General features: G+C 40.7%; 1 protein-coding gene across 1 annotated transcript in view; it reads right to left on the minus strand.

Annotated features, from left to right (window-relative positions):
* Nucleotides 1-22,186, minus strand: part of LOC136875547 (uncharacterized) — a 160,367-nt gene that overhangs the window by 59,160 nt on the left and 79,021 nt on the right. Inside the window, exon 6 of the mRNA XM_067149103.2 lies at nucleotides 1,734-1,800. Coding sequence (XP_067005204.2) covers nucleotides 1,734-1,800 — 67 coding nt within the window. The remainder of the gene's footprint in view (nucleotides 1-1,733; nucleotides 1,801-22,186) is intronic.

The following is a 22,186-nucleotide window of genomic DNA, read 5'->3' on the forward strand; positions in this document are numbered from 1 at the left end:
CTTGAAGCCCAAGAGTGTTAAAGTTCCGAATTCTTGGATTTTCTAAGTCTTGTTTCCAAATTGCTATTTTGTACCTGAAATGTCATTCTTATCTCACTAAGTGAAAATTAGTTAAGTTGTTGTTTTTCATAAATATAACCTTCAGTTTACGTTTTAAATTCAATGCTTGACATTGTAGTTAAACCCATTCACCCCGGCACCTTCTTTCACCTCTGCGTTCCAAGGGTACCCCGTAACAATGATCATTTAAATAGTGGTTTAAAGTCACGTAACACATACCGATTGGTGGTAACAGTGGGATGGAAAGGATGGTTTCATGCCTTAACATAAAGTACAGTCCCAGCGTTTAAATGGATTAAACATAGGAAATCATGGAAACCTCTCAAACGCAAGCCTAAAGCTACCCAAATCGTACCTCACAACCAAATCACTCGATTTCTTCTTGTTATTATTTATTATTGGTCTTATCTCTGACTAACTTCTACGATTTTTATGACGCCGAGGAGCCGAAATTTCGTCTCCCAAATTTGATTTTTCTTGCTGATATAACTGAGAAGTTTCATGTACTACAGGTCTGAGACGGTATCAAGTCCACCAACTTGAATGCAAATGACCAGCGCTCTACAATGTGAGCTGCTTAGCTCGGCGGTGATAACGCAGTAGGATTATCTGATTATATTGATTGATTGATTGATTGATTGATTGATTGATTGATTGATTGATTGATTGATTGATTGATTGATTGATTGATTGATTGATTGATTGATTGATTGATTGATTGATTGATTGATTGATTGATTGATTGATTGATTGATTGATTGATTGATTGATTTAATATGCGATTATACCGAATCGTATTAAAATAACGGTCCTGTATTTGTTTTCTAGTTCAATGATATACTGAAGTATGGAACTACATGAGGCCACGGAGTTGGTTAAATATGGAGGCGTTTACTTAATTCACTGAGGCTTGCAGACCTATCTCCGAAATGCATAACAGACTATAATGAAGAAATATGTTTGAATGTATGACAAACAATAATAATGAACAACATTTAAGCTCTTTAGGCTTTTAAAACCGTGAAATTACCAGCGTTCCACTCCAGAGTAGCATTGGGCTCATCAGTTGGAATGCTGCATACTTCCGAGCTCAAACGTTTTTAACATTTGCAAACGATGAAATTAAATTATGATTTCCTTCTGGGAACTTAGTTTTTCATATAAAGGACAAAGGCATGCATTTATACAAGTGGATTCACATGGTTCCTCTACTGCACCGTCACTACATTATCGTACGTAGGAGGCTTGCAGTGGTGTCTCAACGGCGCACTAGCCGCCAGTGTCTTGGAAAGGTGTAACAATCCAACTGATGAGCCCACTGCTACACTGGGTCGAAACGTGGTAATTTTATGATTGACAAGTCCTAAAGAGCTTAGATCTTTTTAATATTTGCAATCGATAAAATTTAATTATGATATCCTTCTCGGAACTTAATTTTTGAAATAATAATGAAATTGCTTGGGAGTGACTAACTGATTTATTGCCCGGAAAGCGAAGAAATATTAAGAAAAAAACTCGCACGAGATGTAAGTAAGTCTACCAAGTTAAACTATTTCTCGTACGGCAGCTCCCTGAAGAAGGACAGTCATGAAAAGCGAAGAAACATTTCACTTTCTTAGATAACGATCGTCAGGAACCAGCAACCAATTCGTACGTATTCAGAATGAGCTTACCGTTAGAAACGGGAAACTGCTGATGACAGGACATGATATTGTCGTTCATGTTGCTTTGTGGTTCAACCTGTAACAAAAGAATGATTTATATATAATACTAGCTGTAGTACCCGGCGTTGTCCGGATAGTTTTTTAAAGTGTACCTTTACTATTTGTATTGTCGTTAAATATGTGTGAAGTAGATTTTGTATTATTCCTTACTGAGGCAATAATTGATATTTTACGATCTATTACGTAGTTTTAGAGTAATCTATATGTGTTCGATTTCAACTTTTAGATTATTTCATTTTCGAGTAAAACTTTGTCCACCAAACTCGATAGCTGCAGTCGCTTAAGTGCGGCCAGTATCCAGTATTCGGGAGTTAGTAGGTTCGAACCCCACTGTCGTCAGCCCTGAAAATGGTTTCCCGTAGTTGCCCATTTTCACACCAGGCAAATGCTGGGGCTGTACCTTAATTAAGGCCACGGCCGCTTCCTTCTCACTCCTAGCTCTTCCTTGTCCCATCGTCGCCATAAGACCTATCTGTGTCGGTGCGACGTAAAGCAACTAGCAAAAAAAAAAAAATACTTTGTCCCTCTGGAAGCCCGAATTGCCTGGAAAATATTGGATCCATGATAAAAGAGTGGTATGTATGTATTTAACCGTCGCGTTATAGATATGGTGTACATGATACAAACTGCGGTTAAGACTGTCACTAACTACCCTCTCGAACCCAAAAGTTGTGGATTCCACACTAATATCGGTCATTTTAAACGATTTACTTGTCGCCCCATCTTAGGCCCCGTCCCAGTGGAGACTGAACATGGGCCTAAACCGTATCTAGAACGTCACAATTCATTTCAGCAATACATACAATTGGTCGGTTAATTTTCATTATTTTTACATGTCATCCCATCCCATTCCTCACTGCTAGCGGGGGTGGGAATTTCTCACCTCCATAACATCTTAATTCTTCCAGACAGTAAGTCATATGTGCACCAAGTTTGGTTGAGAGCTATGCTGGAACATAGACATCCAAAATCTTGATCAATTTGGTTTTTATGTCTCATCACTTCTGGTGGTATTGTACTTGGACTTAGACGACATCTGTAATGTCAGTGTTCATCCCATCGACCCCAAAATATATGGGTTCGAAAATAAAATTCGACATTTTCGATTATTCTTAGATTCCATCCCCTTCCAATCCCCACACCTGGGGGTGCACGGCGTGACTCAAATACATAGTAAACTTTTCTAGACAGTAGGATAAATGTGTGCCAAGTTAAGTTGAGAGCTATGCTGAAACACATTCACATACACCCATAATTTTGGCCATTCTGGACATTCTTTTTATTCTCAACCCCCATGCCTATGGGGACGGAACGTTGACATAAACGATAACTGGAGTGTCACCATTCATCACATAAACCCCGATAACTATCGATTCGGCACTAATATAGCTCGTTTTTGAATATTTTCACAGTGAACTCCCACTGCTAAACGGGTTAGAGGTGTCTAACCCCCTCAGTATTTGTTACAAGTTTGTAAGTCGTATGTGAACCAAGTTTGGTTGACAGGTATACCGGCAAATACACACATACTGTAACCGTTAAATACCACATTGTTAGACATGTCGAGAAGCCCAGTAAGGTATTTGTGCCGTTTTCTTAATCGAGTTATGAAACGGTTGGTTGCAAATAGCATTTTATGCCCTGCCCGGGACAGGAACGACGCTGCGCGAGTTCGTAGGCTGAAGTCCTAATTACGCGTAAGGAGAGAGAGAAGCTCCGAGTACAGCGTGATAATGGTATTATCCTTTGTATCGTGCAAGAGAGCTGACAAGATGACGCTAGGCTTTACATGCTGCCTGTGTCAGAAAGCGGGGTTTCAACCTAAGAACTGTATATTACCATTACTTCCCTGCCTATTTCCTGTATACCAACCCACAGATTTCAGAGGCTGAATAATAATAATAATAATAATAATAATAATAATAATAATAATAATAATAATAATAATAAGCCCAGGAAAACTACATAAGAGGGATCGAAAATCTCCGCATAACATGAAGTGTTTAATGATGTAAGAATATGATTTACTTCTCGACTCTACTTAAGACGGCATCGCAGTAATAAGTGCCAAATGGCCCTTGGGAATTTTAACTCAGAGCTGGGAGTCCCTATCAACCCCACCACGCGCACCTAAATTCCAAAGGACGCATTCATAATTACGATGAAGCACACGATACGATTTGAATGAAAATAGTTCAGTAGGTAGAGTGTGTATGGAGCTACAAATTAAGCATTCATTCAACGCTGGAATATGACTATTAACGAAGTGAATATGTGCAAGTGGGAAGGGTGGGCCCTTTTCATAGAGAACTCCACTAGTCGACTATATAAGGCATTTCACCCTGCACATTTCAGATAATTCTATGTCATGGTGTGTGTGGTTCACGTCACAGTGCAGATAAGTGTCTTTGTGCACATATGTTCAGTCATTGTGTGATAGGTGTGTGTGATATCGACATCAGTTACGTGTGATCAGTACTCCTCTTGTGACGGAGTGAATAAAATATATTATTGTGATATTCTACACAGGCTAAATAAATGAGTTTCATTTAGAGACCGGATCACGCTATCTTTAATCGTCAGTGTGTATTGAGAGAGTGATTACGGAAAACTAAAGGTCATTGTGCTATGGTCACTTCGTGTTGAGACCAGAAGGTATAAACGCTATCAAATAAATGTAGTCGTATTTGTCATTAACCAGGGATGAGCAAGTGAAGTGTGACGCTCAGTTTGGGGGATACGTAAATTCTCAATCAACACTATCTGTAATGAACGGAGCGTGAGTGGCGATCTTCATGGACATTGATCGATATTTGTGGTAGTCAATATCGACCCTGTGAGTGGTCACTACCGGTATCGCAGTCAAACATTACTTCGAATAACTCGACTTACATTTGCGTTCACATGTCTGTGAGTGCCCCTTGAACCAAGTACCTAAAACTACGGAATTGGGCCTGTTTGCCAGCGGTATTCCTGAGTGGAAAGACAGCGTGGGATTTTCAACGGCTTGGAGGTAGCAGTTTCCAGTACATCATGGAGCCAGCGCAGAGTCATATGAACCCAGGATCTTCTACTAGCGAGATGGCGGTCATATAGGTATCGCCAAATGACAGCAGGGTACACACCAAAACGATAAGTACATTCCAATGATATCCTAGCATGGAAATACGTCAAAGGTCGCATTAATATGGTAATTTAACTTTGTAGATAGATTCAACAGCATGCATTTTGATTTCATGTGTAGTGTGTGGATAGCGAGATAAGCGAGTCTCAAAGGGGTATGGCCCATGATTAGCTTCATTATTCTTGTCTTCTGCACGATTATTGGTTAATCACAAAATTTATTTCCGGGAATCTGCGTGAATTAGTGTTTAATGACCTGTATGTTGTTATGTGCGTTTAGGAAATCACTCGTAGATTGGGTGGATTTAAATAATTCGCCTGACTTCCATAATTTTTCCACTATTCTATATCATGGTTTGTGTGGTTCACGTCACAGTGCAGATAAGTGTTTATTTGTGCACATATCCACAGGTGTGTGTGATATTTCTCAAACTTTCCGACATCAATACGTGTGATCAGTGGAGATGATCCACCATATTATGTAATCTATTGTTTGTGTCTTGTGTAAGTGTGTGGTGATACATTTCTGGAGTTACAGGCTCATCAGCGTTGTAATGTCCACATTGTAAATATTAATTTGTCACCCCGGTAATGTGTAAAGTGATACTATAAGAACTATTAGTAATAGGCGACGGCGGGATTTTCATGACCAGGTAATTGGTTGATTTATGTGGATCCTACTTATTAAATTCACTCAAAACCGCGAACATTAAAACCACTAGAGATGCGAATGTCTTCGTGTAATTTATTACAATAAGAAGTTGATGTTATATCTGCCATAGGCAAAACAAGGTCATTGAACCGTGTAATAAAGTGGATATCCTAATTATATCGTTATCAATGTGAAACGGAAAAGGCCCCAATATATTTGGCAGTGAATTTGTATTATATATGCAGTGTTGAGTTGTTTCGGCTTGGGAATGTCAGAATATTATTCAAGAGTATAAGACGAACTCATAGCATTGCCCATGCGATAAGTTAAGTGTAGAATATCTTGCCGCGAAGGCAAGTATTTTTCACCTCATGTGTGTACAGAATTTTTCACCAATGATTTCCCAGTGAATAAAATAGCCCTTTGAATTGGGTAAAAATCCATTCTTATTATGTCTTAGATGAATGTATTCCACTCGCTATAGTGCCCTACTTTCAAGATATTTATGTTACATGCAAACTTTTATTTTCGCCGGACAGTACCATGACCCATATGCTCCCGAGCGTAGCCATTGATCTGAATTAAAGTAGGGAGGATTGAACTTCGATGCTCCAGTTGGATTCTCTGAAGTTCTTTATCGATAAAATTTCCATCCGTGACACATTTGTGAGATAGGATTATTATACTTAGCACTCCGTCGATGCCCGGGACAGGTATATATTGGCACCCTGTGCGGGGCAGTATTGTTGTTTGTGAGCATATTATATTCACGTTGGGCGTTACAAATTGGCGTCCAACGTTATGGGCTTTGTTTTGCCCTGAGTGATAGGTATTTTCTCGCATTTTTCTGTGATATTGACGCTGGATGCGTACATCATGGATACCGTCGTGCTGGCATTTGCTATAGTTTCAATGCTAGAAAGGCATTTACAGCAGTGGCATATATGACCAATGTATGAACAAGTATTGTTGAGAAAAGTATCTCTCACAAATATGTAGCCAGACTATTTGGCATGAGTATTGCTATACCGCTGTTGTAAATGGGAATACCCAAAGTTTAGGTAGTGTTACCGAATCGGTGTGGTTGAAACCGAGCGGATGGAGGTAACGAATTTTACTTTTGCGACCCGATAAGCACTGGATTCGACACTCAGTAATTACAGACTGTGTAGTTTTAACCCGATCTCAGTCCCAGATAGTAAGTCATGTGAGTATCAAGGTTATTTGAGAGGTATGTTAGAATGTACACACATACGTCCATAAACTCGGTTAAACAGGACATTTTCTTTTCTTCACCCGTTATAACGTGCACCTCGCTGACGATTGGGACTGAACATTAACTTAAACGGCATCCATAGTGTCACAGTACATTTCAATGACCTCGAAAACTATGGATTCGACAGAAATATAGGTTGTTTTAGATTATTTCTATGTTCCATAGTATTTCTTCCAGATAGTAGGTCATATTTGTACCAAGTTTAGCTGACAGGTATACTGGAACAAATACGCAAATTTCCATAACCTCGCTCACTTTGGACGCTCACTTTGGATATTTTCTTCTCTTTACCTTTTCACACATCCCCCCTCCTCCGGGTGATCGGGGCTCAACTTGAACGTAAACGACATCCGGAGTGTCACTCTTCATTTCAGATACACCGAAAGTACTCTACGTTATTTCGACTATTTTATATCTCACCCTCTCGAACCCCTACCCCTAGGAGTAGGTTGTCATAACCCCACGCGGTTTATCTCCTGATAGTAAGTCATAAGTGCACCAAGTTTGGTTAACATCGCTCCATTATTACCGTTAACTGTTGATTCTGCACTATTATTGATACTTTTTACTTACTGTATATTTATATTTCAGTACCTCCGGTAGGGCTTCTACGATTTTTCCTGATTGTAAGTCATACATTTACTAAGCTTGGTTGTTAGCTACGCTGGAACATACATACGTCCATTATCATTTTCATCTTTTACATTTTCGTTTTTACCCTTTCTAAACCCCTGTGGCAAAGGGAGCTGAAATTGGACTTCAAAAAAATCTGCAGTGTCACTATTCATCTCAGCAATCCCAAAGTACCTATTCGACGCTATTTTCACTTATTTTTATATCTCATGCCCCCTCACCTACACCCTTAAGGTATCTCACCCCCCACGCGGTTAGTTTCCTCATAGTAAGTCGCATGTGTACTAGGTTCGATTCAAATCGCTCCCGTAGTTCTGAAAACTATCTCAGCGACTCCGACAACTATGAATTCGACTTTATCATTGGTCGTTTTATGTTATATTTGAATTTCACCCACTCCTGTAGGGGATCAAGAGGTGTCTTACCCCCACAGATAACTATCCAAAACTAACCCCATGGCACTGGAGCCCTGAAGGGCCTTGGCCTACCAAGCGACCACTGCTCAGCCCGAAGGCCTGCATATTACGATGTGTCGTGTGGTTAGCGTGACGAATCCTCTCAGCCGTTATTCTTGGCTTTCTAGACGGGGGCCGATACCTCACCGTCAGATAGCTCCTCAGTGCTAATCACGTAGGCGAGTGGACCTGGAAACAGCCCTCAGATCCAGATAAAAAACCCGACCTGGCCTGGAACCGAACCCGGGGACTTCGGGTAAGAGGAAGGCACGCCACCGCTACACCAGGGGACTAGAATGTTTCACATATAATAGGTAATAATTGTACTTAATGTACTTGACAGCTATACTGGAAAATACACACATCCATAATCTCAGTAATTTTTTTCATCCTTTCTCACCCCATGACAAAGGGAGCTGAAATTGGACTTAAAAAGATCGGAGTTCCACAATTCATCTCAGCGACCCAGGAAACTATGGATTAGCCACTATTTTCGATTATTTTTATATCTCAATGCCCCGTTTCGCCCCACAACAAAGGGGGCTGAACGTGGACTATTAAAAATTCCTAAGTGTCACCATTCATCTCAGCGACCCCGAAAACTATAGATTCGACACTTTCAATATTTTTTATATCTCGTTTCATTCTACTGTTGATATTCTACATTTTTGACAGTTTCTTAAATATTTTTTTCACATTTAGTATACAGCTACATTCTTCAAACTTGGCAGACCTATCAAAGTGTGTCCTATTACATGAAAGTACATCTCGATCACAGCATGTAAGATTCCTATTTCCAAATATCAGGCACGCTCGTGAACACCTAGCATCTGTACCCTTCTTCGCACGGGAATTTTCAGTGGATTATATGTCAGTCCTGCAGTGAGGCCCTCCGCGCAGCACTCGCAAACCCACAGACTCCGAGAACCGAGCCCGTGCAGTGTCGTCCACTTCTGACGCGGCCGCTTACTGGCCCACAACACAGGCCCCCTCTGTCCACCGCAGGCTGCCGCACAGGGCGGGTTGAGTAGTCCACCTTGACTACTGTACTTCCTCGCAATAACGCGAGCGCCATGTACAACGAAATGTTCATTTGATATTCTATTCGGACCACTCGCTATACGAATTCCCATACTCTAATGACTAATTTTAAAGTACCCTAATCGCAGTTTGAAATAAAACGACAAAGATTTCTCCTGTACTGAATAATAATAATAATAATAATAATAATAATAATAATAATAATAATAATAATAATAATAATAATAATAATAATAATAATAATAATAATAATAATAATTGTACCGGGCGGTACACCTCCACGCCGCTAATTTAAAATCTGCGCCAGTTGAAACTCCTCTGCTGGAGGAAGTCTGAACTTTATATACGCTATTAATTCGCTACCTTCTCAAAAGATGTCACCACGTGGAAAATTTTGAGTTTTTGAACTGTGTCATTTTTGATGTGTTTTTCTTTTGCTTGAAGTAAGAAGTGTGAACTTTCTCTTCTAGAGGACACTACTGAAGATCAACAATAGTGCACCCTAGTGCGGAGTCAAAGAACTATTTTGTTGGAGAAATTTTTATTTCAAATGTTTGTCTTTGCTAAATTTTTTTTCAGTTATTGTTTAAGTTGGCTGTATACCCCTCTCTTTCCCCTTGTTTTGCATTTAACCAATCCCGAATTTCTGTTATTAATTTCTGACCAATCATAGGTATCTTCCCCCAACTTGAATATGTTGCTGTATCCTACCCAATAAAAAGTTTGTGGGAGGGTGTTCTTATTCCCCTAACGCCTAGAACCTTCCGCGAGAGGATATAAACTGCTGATTTTAGGGTCTCCGGGCCACTTCAGTTCCATCTTTCAGTGTATTAAGTACATAGCAGGAGGCGGGAAGCGCCTCTTTCCTCGGCAGCGGTCAGCAACAAGGTAATGGCCGATTAATAACTTCTTTCCTTGCTAGCTCAGCAGTTTAACTTTCGGGGCGGGTTCTAAGCGTTCCACCATGTAACCTTTTCCTAAAATGTAACTACTCTTTTCAGATATTCTCTTTTAAAGCTTCATACTGGGATAGAGAGTGCTAACCCTCTCGAGCTCCCACTCATATTGTTGTGAGGTGAACTTAGTTTTCTCAACCTATTCTTCGTTAACGTAAAACAAATTGTTCTCTCCTTAAGTCACCTCTTTAGTATGGGATTAGCCCTTGTATTAACGGCCTAGTGCCAAGTAGGTCTTAATCAAAGTGTATTAGGAGTGCAAGTTCGCCTCCTCTCAAATTGTTATTTTAGAGGTCATTTAATTAACCTGCTTTTCATTTAATAGACCTCAGTAGATTGGGTATTTTACCCCTGTGTTTATGTCCGTTAAGGACAGCTTGAAGGTGGAGTTTGGTGTGGCCTGGGAGAGGCTTAAATTTGAGAGCGAGTGGCTCTTTTGAGAACTGAATGTTGTATGCCTCGAGGAGGCTTTACTGTGCAATTTGGAGCAAGTGCTCCAGGGTTCGATTGGGGTCTTCTGCCCCGTTGTTGAAATTTGTATATCGTAAAGTTGGGCTAGTTGCTCAAGAATTGTGTTTTCAGGGCGTGAAGCCCAAATCCTGTAAATATTGTAACTACCCTTTTGAACTTGCTACTTTGTACCTGCCATGCTTGTTATTTCTTTGTTTTTGAAAAGAAAATATAACCTGGTTAAATTTTAAATTAATTTTACTTTAGTAGCTTGAGACCCGTTCACCACCCCGCACCTTCTTTCACGCATAACTACCACAAAAACACGGTAACAAGTGGTAGCAGAGCGTGGTGAATGGGTCTCAATTTAGCCCCTTTTGACGGCTAAACATTGTTTTGTTCCGAACTCTAACTATTTTCCCAGTTGCTGGAATCTTTTGAGTTTTCCAAAATTGTTCTGTCACCATGCCCGGACCTCGCGATGTTCTCCATCTTAACTATTTGCGCAAAGAGGAGTTGATATATGAGTTAACTATTAGAAATGTACAATCTGGAGGCACGGTTGCAGTAGACACAAATAAGCTTAGAGAGTCCCTAGATTTGCCCATTTCCATCCCCAATTTGGGAGAGAAAGAAATTGACGACTCTCTTTCCACGATCACGGAAAATATTACTGGGCTAGCTTCTGTAGTTAGTTTTTTTGATGAAAATGATCCTTCTCCCAATCAAATTAAGCGTGTGCAAGCTAGGCTGTTTCATTTTTCAAATAGAGTTAACGATCTGTTGTCTCTAAAGTTGAATGACGTTCAGAAGAAGGAAGCTAGTACGCTGCTTGAAAATATGTCTGAATTATCTAGCAAGGTCACTCAATTGTTAACTGGGGAAGTTCCTCCCAAAAGCGACCTACCCACCACAGTGAATGCAGGTAGTGAGGAAGCGCCTCCCAAGGGAGAAGTCAATAGGAAAACCATTGCTGCTCAAACTATCCCTGCCCCATTGGACAACGAATCTGAACGCCGTGCATCGTTGAGTAACATCCGTTCGGAATTAACTTCCTTGCCATTGAAACCTTTGCCTACTATGTCACCCGGGTTCAGTAGCTTGCCTCATCCATTGGCAATGTTGCTCAGAGGTATCTCTAAATTTTCCGTTAACACCACCAGTGACGTAATTTCATTTTTAAGATTTCTAGTTGAATTTCAGGATGATGCCCTTGTGTTTTCTCTTTCTCCATGTCAAATTTTGCAAATTATCTATCCGTATGCTATTGGTATTCTCTCTGATAAAATCGTAAGAGCCATTGCCGAGCAATCATCTATTGAGGATTTCCATGCCCACTTGCTAGCTAACTTCATCCCGGCTAGGGCCAGATCCTCCCTTATTCAGAAGTACTATTATCGTGTACAGCGCTTGGATGAGAACTTGGCTGATTTCATACAAGATATTAAATTCTATACTAGGGTGTTTGCTCTTCACTTCCCTGAGGATCAAATTGTACAAGCTATTGTGGAAGGTATTTCACCATCCTATAGTTCATATTTGTGTTTCGCGGCGTGCCCGCAAACTTTCTCGGAACTTGAAGCATTGGCCGTCTCAGCGGAAGGAGTTAGATACGCAGATTCATTGCGTGTAGCGAAAGAACCCCCGCCTTCTTTTAGTAATACTCGGCCTCCACCTCGCCGACCAGTCACACCCCGTAAATGCTATGCTTGTGGGTCGCCTGACCACCTGCGCAATAAGTGTCCACCGATCAAGTCGAGTGGGACAAGTAATGGGGCTGGTTCATCACAAGGCTGTTTTAAATGTGGGGCTTTCTCACATATCGCCAAGAATTGCCCAAATTCGAATAGCACCCCCTCCTGCTCAACTTCTGGTGCAAATTCCACCTATGCCAATAATAAAAAGTGACTAGTGGCTTCGGCTGAGTCGACTAATCCATCTTCCCGAGACTCAGCCCCTAGTAAACAGGTTGTAAATTCAGAGAACGATCAGTCTTCAAATTCATCTTTTGGATGCCCCAAAGAGTGTCTTAGAATTGCGGCGGATTCCCCCGCACCTGTTCCTTTTCTTAAGATTGAGTTAAATAACGAGCCCATAACAGCTCTCTTAGATTCAGGCAGTGTCTGTTCGATCATTTTGGCTGAATGGTATTCTAAATTGAAATCTGTTTGTAAACTACCTGACTATGTCTCATCTCCTGTTCAATATGTTTCGGCTAATTCATCCCCATTAGAAATTCTAGGTTCCTTACTGGTCAAAATTCGTATTTTTAAATTTACATGGAAAACCAAACTGTTTGTGGCTAAGCACTTGTCTTGCCCCATCATACTGGGAGCGGACTTCATTTCTCACACTGGTCTTGTGCTCGATTTTCAGAGTAGGTCTTGCACTTTCAAATTTGCCTCTAATTGTAATATCCCTCTATTAAAGTGTAATTCTGCATCATGTTCATCTATTTCGCCTACCCAGGATGAGATGTTGTTAGACCTTAGACATCTACCTGAGGAGCAGGCTGGTAGTATTCGTAAATTATGTCAGTCATTTCCAGAGGTGTTCTCTGATACTCTTGGTGTTACTGACCTTATTGAATACAAAATTGAGGTAACGGATTCGATTCCTGTCCGTTTTCCACCTTATAGGCTATCTCCACCTAAAATGAAGGCTCTGAAAGAAATTATCGATCAGATGTTGAAGGACGGTATTATTAGGCCCTCTAAGTCGGCGTATTCGTCACCTATTTTTCTAGTCCCGAAACCCCAAGGAGGCTTCAGGCCTGTCATTGATTATAGGGCTCTCAATCGGAAGGTGGTGTTACAATCTGTGCCCCTTCCCGACCTTCATTCTTGCTTTTCATGGTTTCGTAAGGCCAAGTTCTTTACTATCTTGGACTTGAATCAGGCCTATAATCAAATTCCCCTTGCCGAAGAGTCTAAACACCTTACAGCGTTTGCCACGGACTGGAACTTATACGAATACAACCGCGTGCCTTTCGGGCTCCCCACGGGAGCGGATGTACTCACTAGGCTACTAGATAGGGTCTTCTCCGACATCAAATTTGAGTACTTATATCACTACTTGGATGATGTCGTCGTATTTTCAGAGACTTTTGAAGAACATCTAGATCATCTGCGAGAAGTCCTCGATCGCCTTCGTAAGGCTGGGTTAACTGTCAAGTTGTCCAAGGTTGCCTTTGCTAAGCCCTCTATGTCATTCTTAGGGCATATTGTGTCACCTGATTGTGTAGCAGTCGATCATTCTAGAACACAGGCCATCCGTGATTTTAAACCTCCCAAGGACATTAAAGGTATCGCCAGGTTCATTGGTATGGTGAATTTCTTCAGGAAGTTTATTCCTAACTTCGCTAATAGAGCGGCGCCCTTAAACCTTCTTCGTAGGAAAGGCATCAAATTCGAGTGGGGTCCTTCTCAACAAGCCGCTTTTGAAGACCTTAAATTAGCTCTTTGTAATGCCCCTGTACTTGCTATGCCTGATTTCTCGAAGAAATTCATTGTCCTAACCGACGCATCGTCGTCAGCAGTAGCTGCAGTCCTTCTTCAAGAGACTGAACTTGGGAGGCGACCCATCGCCTATGCATCTAGGACCTTGTCGGCTCAAGAAGCCAAGTATTCCATCTATGAGCTCGGAGGTTTGGCAGTCTTATTCGCCCTAGAGAAGTTCCGTCTCTATCTGGAACATGTTAAATTCGACCTGGAGACAGATAATCAAGCCTTAAGCTGGGTCTTAGGTAGGCCGCGTCGTACTGGTCGTATAGCCCGTTGGGCCATCCGTATTTCTGCCTTCCAGTTTGATGTTAGACATATCAGAGGTACCGAAAATATTGTCGCTGATGGACTCAGCCGTATGTTTTCAAACGACGTCGAGACCCAAGAACCGGTCGACAGTTCATCACCTCCGGAGTCCATACTATCTGATGTTAATGCCATCTTAACGGATGCCCCCATGCTCTTTAGGGATATCGAGAAATACCAACGTGAAGATCCGACGCTGGCTCCGATAATGGAAACCCTTTCTTCTGGGGAACATGTTGTCCCTTATGTTCTGAGGAATGGTGTTCTATGTTGCCCTTCGAGGCATGACAAGATGATGAAGGTTGTCGTTCCAGCTGTCCTTGCGCCTATGATCTTCAAATACTATCATGAGACCCCATTGGGGGGGCATCTGGGAATATTTAAAACTCGTGAAAAGATTCGTGAAATGTTCATCTGGAAAGGTATGGACGGTGAAATCCGTGAACTTGTAAAAGCTTGTAAATCTTGTTTGCTCAGTAAACCCACCATGTCCACCAAGGTAGGCCTGTTGTCTTCGCATCAAGCATAGCGCCCCATGGAACGCCTGTATATTGATTATGTAGGACCCTTCCCCCAGTCGAAGGGAAATGCCAACAAATTCATCTTTGTATGTGTAGATGGTTTTACAAGATTTTCCTGGTTATTTCCGACTAAGCTGGCTACCGCTCAGTCCACCATTATTTGCCTAAATTCTATTTTTGCTTCTTTTGGTCCGTGCCAATATATTGTGTCCGATAATGCTAAGGCGTTTACATCAAATCTTTTTCGTAAATTCTGTTTTGACTTATCCATCTCTCATGTAACTGCTTCTGCTTATTACCCTCAACCATCTCTGGCTGAATGGGTTAATCGTAATCTCAGGTCCGCACTTATTGCCTATCATCATAATGATCATTCCAGGTGGGACACGTCCCTGCATTGGTTAGCTTTTGCTTTGAATTCGGCGGTTCATGAATCACATAAATTTACTCCAGCTTCTTTGATGTTCAAGTTTGTTCCCAACTCGCCGCTCTCTAACCTCTGGTCTCTAAGTGACATTCTACCCGAGACAATAGATCCGGATAATATTAAAGATCTTTGGAAGAAGGCTAAAGCCAATCTTAAGGTATCTCATGAAAAGGTTAGGGAAAGGTATGATCGTGGACGGAGACCCACCACTTTGAATGTAGGTGACCAGGTGATGGTCAAGAACTTTGTTCCCGCGGGTAAGCTTGCCCCCAGATTTCATGGGCCTTGTATCATTCTCGATTTTCTTACGCCAGTTACGTTGTTAGTAAGCAATCCAGCCACCGAGAGGATATTTAGGGTTCACCTGTCACAGGTGAAACCGGTGTAATTTCCGTGTTAACTTGCTTCATATTATTTTGAAAGGAATATGAAGGTTATATTTTTTTTCAGTTTCACTTTTAAGGCTTTGTGCCCCTTCTATAATATTTTGTTTTATATGTAAGCATTTGTGTGAAACCTCCCCCGATTTGTTAAACTGCCATCCTGTCCTTGCCTCGGCCATTACCATGCTCCCGTCTCCTGCTCCAATACACACTGTGGCTGAATTATATTAAATGCCATGGACATCTGCAAGCCGCTGACCGCTCAACCTCTTCACCAAGCCTGTGCCCTCAAAAAGATGATGGTCCAACACAATTCTGCCGCCTAGCTTTAATGTTTCAGTGCCCCCGCAGCCGCGCGGCGCCGTGCAGCAACTGGGGCAGAGGACGGGCCCCCTCTTCTCCAGCGAGGACGTCAGGTGCACGGCGAGCCGGAGCTCTCCTTCCGGCCAAGGCTGATGCGCGGCGCACGACCTGCTACTTGCCCGCATCCTGTATATGTTCACCGCGGGCGCGGCGTGTTTCAACACCTCTGCTCCCCTCATAGTGCGGGCGAGCGGTATCTCAGGGTACTTGAGGGGTCCGAGCGGGCCTCCCTTTGGACGCAAGATGCAACGGCCGGTCTGGCCATTCAACTTAATCAACATCAACTACATGGACAGTTACGATAAGCAATGACTACACTTGGGAATTCAACAGCAATATTTGGTGGCAATTGCAAAATTTTTCTTCACCTCTAAGTATTAAAAGTTTATCTTCAGAAATTCAACTTCTACAAATATAAAGACTTTACTTCACCTGCAACAACAAAATTTTGAAACTGAATCAAACCAAATTAAGAAATCTTATAAATGCTTCTGCAATCAATCTTCATATCCACAGCATAACTTGGACCTTGTTTCAAACAGATTTCATGTGTCACCCCTGGAGGTACTTTTCGGGGGGGAGGTCTGTACCGGGCGGTACACCTCCACGCCGCTAATTTAAAATTTGCGCCAGTTGAAACTCCTCTGCTGGAGGAAGTCTGAACTTTATATACGCTATTAATTCGCTACCTTCTCAAAAGATGTCACCACGTGGAAAATTTTGAGTTTTTGAACTGTGTCATTTTTGATGTGTTTTTCTTTTGCTTGAAGTAAGAAGTGTGAACTTTCTCTTCTAGAGGACACTACTGAAGATCAACAATAGTGCACCCTAGTGCGGAGTCAAAGAACTATTTTGTTGGAGAAATTTTTATTTCAAATGTTTGTCTTTGCTAAATTTTTTTTCAGTTATTGTTTAAGTTGGCTGTATACCCCTCTCTTTCCCCTTGTTTTGCATTTAACCAATCCCGAATTTCTGTTATTAATTTCTGACCAATCATAGGTATCTTCCCCCAACTTGAATATGTTGCTGTATCCTACCCAATAAAAAGTTTGTGGGAGGGTGTTCTTATTCCCCTAACGCCTAGAACCTTCCGCGAGAGGATATAAACTGCTGATTTTAGGGTCTCCGGGCCACTTCAGTTCCATCTTTCAGTGTATTAAGTACATAGCAGGAGGCGGGAAGCGCCTCTTTCCTCGGCAGCGGTCAGCAACAAGGTAATGGCCGATTAATAACTTCTTTCTTTGCTAGCTCAGCAGTTTAACTCTCGGGGCGGGTTCTAAGCGTTCCACCATGTAACCTTTTCCTAAATGTAACTACTCTTTTCATATATTCTCTTTTAAAGCTACATACTGGGATAGAGAGTGCTAACCCTCTCGAGCTCCCACTCATATTGTTTTGAGATGAACTTATTTTTCTCAACCTATTCTCGTTAACGTTAAACAAATTGTTCTCTTCTTAAGTCACCTCTTTAGTATGGGATTAGCCCTGGTATTATCGGCCTAGTGCCAAGTAGGTCTTAATCAAAGTGTATTAGGAGTGCAAGTTCGCCTCCTCTCAAATTGTTACCTTAGAGGTCATTTAATTAACCTTCTTTTCATTTTATAGACCTCAGTAGATTGGGTATTTTACCCCTGTGTTTATGTCCGTTGAGGACAACTTGAAGGTGGAGTTTGGTGTGGCCTGGGAGAGGCTTAAATTTGAGTGCGAGTGGCTCTTTTGAAAATTGAGTGTTGTATGCCTCGTGGAGGCTTTTCAGTGTAATTTGGAGCTAGGGCTCCTAGGCATGAATGGGGTTTTCTGCCCCTCTGTTGAAACTTGTGTTTGGAGGTAAAACTGAGCTGATTGCCCAGGTATTGTGTTTTCAGGTCTCGAAGCCCAAATCCTGTAAATATTGTAACTACCCTTTGACTCGCTACTTGTACCTGCCATGCTTGTTATTTCTTTCTTTTTGAAAAGAAAATATAACCTGGTTAAATTTTAAATTAATTTTACTTTAGTAGCTTGAGACCCGTTCACCACCCCGCACCTTCTTTCACGCATAACTACCACAAAAACACGGTAACAATAATAATAATAATAATAATAATAATAATAATAATAATAATAATAATAATAATAATAATAATAATAATAATAATAATAATAATAATAATAATAATAATAATAATAATAGTAATAATAACAATAACAATAACAGAACACAAACGGAAACTTCATTAGAAACTCTAATATTCGTCTGCAATTGGCATCAAGTCAACTGAAAATGAATCTAAATAACAAGAAGCATTTTCAAAGTGGTGGTGGGATCCGACACTTCGAATAATGAAGATATCGGCCAATGGAAGCAAGGACCACGCAGAGCGTGAAAATGAAAGACTTCCTAGGCCTCAGATTCCCTAATACGGTCGGGGTCGGAAAAAACAAGTGTTAACCAAGAGAGGCCGGATAGGATAAATGGAAGTTAAGAGTCACTGGGGTCCCTTTTAGTAGCCTCTTACGACAGGCAAGGAATACTGTGGGTGTTATCCTACCGTCTCTACCCACAGGGGGTGCTTATCCAAGGGGCCCCCGAATTTAATTCAAAATGAAATAAAATTCAAACTAAAACGACATGAAAATAAACACGGCTTTTATTTAGTTGATGTGCGTACATTTTTGGTCATTGACTATTGGTGGTAGAATTACTGTGAATAAGAAGAAGAGCATCAACATTGCCCGGCTGCAGACGAGACCGCCATGCGTTGAGAAAGAAGACCACTCAGCTAATATTTCTCTCTGAAGCTGAACTTGACGCTTGCATACATAACACTTTTTTGGCGATCTGGTGAACTTTTTATCATTTTGTCCATTCGGCTTCCAATAGGATGCTATATATTCTTTCACTGCAGATTTTTGGTTTAAATATATTTCCAGTTCATCTATTGTAATAGGACCATCTTCAACGTCAGTCCACGAAGCAAACTTCATTCAGTATTTTGGCAGATTATGGCATAGTCGTGGAGTTTGATGACCCGGGACGATTGGAATGTTCGTCATTCCTACTCGCCTTGTTCAGATTGTTCAGTGCACAAAATGAACGTCTTTTCCATGACTGTCATCTACAGGCTTGAATACCGACCAAATACGGCTTTGAATGTTCAGATCCGGTTCAGAAGTCTTGTATTGTCCGATTTCTACTCTTTCCTTTACTTCGCGTTTTCCTGCCAGGGTTTCATTTCTTTTGAAGCCCCAGTCCACATTTTTTCCGAAAGAAAGATAGACGGGGAAGTCAAATAGAAAACCACAGCAAATGAGATCGTCTCCGCTTGACCGTAATTCAACGCACTCCGCTGATACGCAGTACGCCGTACAAGTTGAAGCAGTAAGCCCATATCACTACCACAGCGCTGCCCTTAGCTCGCCGCGTATCTACGACGAGGGTGTCCGACACTGGCTGCAGATCATGAAGCCCATAGGCATTAGTAATTTTCCCCGTTATTGGAAGTTTGGGTGGTGTCTTTAAAAGTACGAAAGATCACAATATGAAGATAAAGTTGGAATTCAAGAGGACACATTGGGGAAAATATTTGTTCATAGGAACGGGAGTTAGGGATTGGAATACCTTGCCAAGTGAGATGTTCAATAAATTTCCAATTTATTTGAAAACATTTAAGAAAATGCTAGGAAAACAACAGGTAGAGTATCTGCCACCTGGGCGACTGTCCTAAATGCAGATCAGTATTGACTGATTGATATGCACATGACAAAATTATTTAAAATTAAGGGGCGTTTGGTAGAGATATAATCAATAGTGTAAAAGAAAACTGAAAAAATCTCTGCTGGTCTTCCTGTAAACCCCCAGGCTGTTCAGAGATTTTTAAATAATATGCATATCGAGACCTGATCCTGGATGAGTAGACACGAAATATGAAGTTTGGTCGAGATATAATCAATAGTGTTATGGAAAATTTTAAAAATCTCTTCTGGTCTTCCTTTAAACCCCAGTCTATTCAGCGGTTTTAAATGATAAAGAGTAGACTCTAAATATAAAGTTTGGTTGACATATAATCATTAGTATACGAGAAAATTACGAAAAGCACTTTTCTGATCATCCTATAAACCCAGTCCACTCAGTGATTTTTAAATTATATGCAAATCAAGACTTGATCCTGGGTGAGTAGACTCTAAATACGAAGTTCGGTCGAGATATAATCAATAGCGTAAGTGAAAATTTAAAAAAAAGTATTCTTCTGGTATTCCTATAAACCCTCAGTCTGTTCAAAGATTCTTAAATGATATGCATATTGAAACCTGCTCTTGGATGAATAGACTCTAAATATCAAGTTTGGACGATATCTATTCAGCCGTTTACCTGTTATGGTGCAACAAACAAGCAAACAAACACACAAACAAACACGAAAGCTAAAAACTACTGATACGATCTTGAGCTGACCCAAAACGGAGGAATATATCAAACTTTGACGAAATAAATCACATTACAGACAGCGGACCCCCTATAACTTTACTTATGAGACCAGTTACAGTACCGAACCCTAGCAAATCTGTCCGGTTCTTTTAAATGTTGGGCAGCAGTGGGTTTATAAGGCTTGAACATTAACCGTTTTGTTACTCTGTGGGCAGAATAATGACACATTAGCTTGTACTGCGAGATGCGACAGGGATTTTGTTGGAGTTCTAAGAGAGCTCCTACTTCATGAAGCTTTTCCTCTGTTAAAAAAGCTTGTCTCATGCGTGTTTTATACTAAATTACGTACCGTATTCCTATGGGTAGGATGGCATCAAATTTGCAAATGAATCGAAAGCGGCATTCGAACAGAATAATGCTTCGCATAGCACAACACAATTAATACTCTCTGTTCTACTGTATGAGTCACTCACTAAACACTCAATGACCCTTGTATTCATACAGAAACTACGCTATATCAAAGTTAACACATTGAGCACACTATCAATACCACAGATATTAAACCAAACTAATGAAATGAAGACGCGGGAGTTATCGCTTAATCGCTACTTCATTACTGTAGATCACATCAGCTGGACATGAAACAATATATCTCTCGGCAAGTTCTTCTCCTGTATGGTTTCTTGTTTGGAATGAACGCGGTGATGCATAACTTCTTCACAAAATTACGTATCGCATTCTTATGGGAAGGGAGGATGTGAGGAATTTTGCGAATGAACCAAAAGCGCCACACTCCAAGAGAATAATGCTTCACGTAGGACAACACAGTGTATATACATACATACATACATACATACATACATACATACATACATACATACATACATACATACATACATACATACATACATGCGAATCACTCATAACATTCGATTACTCTTGCATTCATACATAAACTACGCTATTTCAAAGCTAACACATTGAACACACTATGCATACCACAGACAGATGTTAAACTAAACAATTGCGATGAAGACATGAGACTTATCACTTAATCGTTACTGCATTAGATCACCTTAGCCCAACATTAAGCAATATCTCTTTTGGCAAATGAGTTACTCGGCCGTGCCATCGCCTTTCCGTGTAGATCCTCTGACAATCACCCGGAGTTGAAAAAGGATGAAAGAATTCAAATTCTATCTTCGAAAGAAAAATTGTAATGACGAAGGAAAGAGCAAGTACAATTATTGTAAAGAAAATGTATGCCAACATTTACTTGAAAAGTCCATGCACCTCATAACCTATTAAGCAGGACACATTTATTAACGCTGTTTACAATATCAAGCAACGAGTTGCCTAGTTACATGAAAGTACATCTCGACCACAGCATGTTGGTTCGGTATTTCCAAATAACAGGCAATGAGTTGCCTACTATAGTTGCATGGTCTCCTATCATGAAAGGTACTTCATAAAATATGGCGCTGTGTCCCCATTCTCGTATTTCTAGCTGGATTATCATGATACAGGGTAAGTTACTGTCGCCTAGCGACAATATGTTGATCAAGTTCATCCAATCTTTGTGCGCTTTGCAATTAAATTTATTATATAAAATCATTACCCGTCGAATTTTGTTCAAACCACTTCCTGAACCTTCTCAGTAGCAATAAATTGTGATTTTTTAGCGAAATCGGTACAGTAGTTTTGGAGTCCATGCGAGACAAACACACACACACACACACACACACACACACACACACACACACACACACATAGCTTCACTTTTTTATATATATAGAAGATAGAGCAGTACATAAGGCTGTCTTCGACAGTCAAAATTACTATCTATAATGTAATTGGAAATTCTAAATAGACTATTAATATATCTTAAATCTCATCCATAAGTAAGTT

The sequence above is a fragment of the Anabrus simplex genome, chromosome 1 (genome assembly GCF_040414725.1).
Source record: "Anabrus simplex isolate iqAnaSimp1 chromosome 1, ASM4041472v1, whole genome shotgun sequence".
In the NCBI taxonomy this organism is placed as follows: domain Eukaryota; kingdom Metazoa; phylum Arthropoda; class Insecta; order Orthoptera; family Tettigoniidae; genus Anabrus; species Anabrus simplex.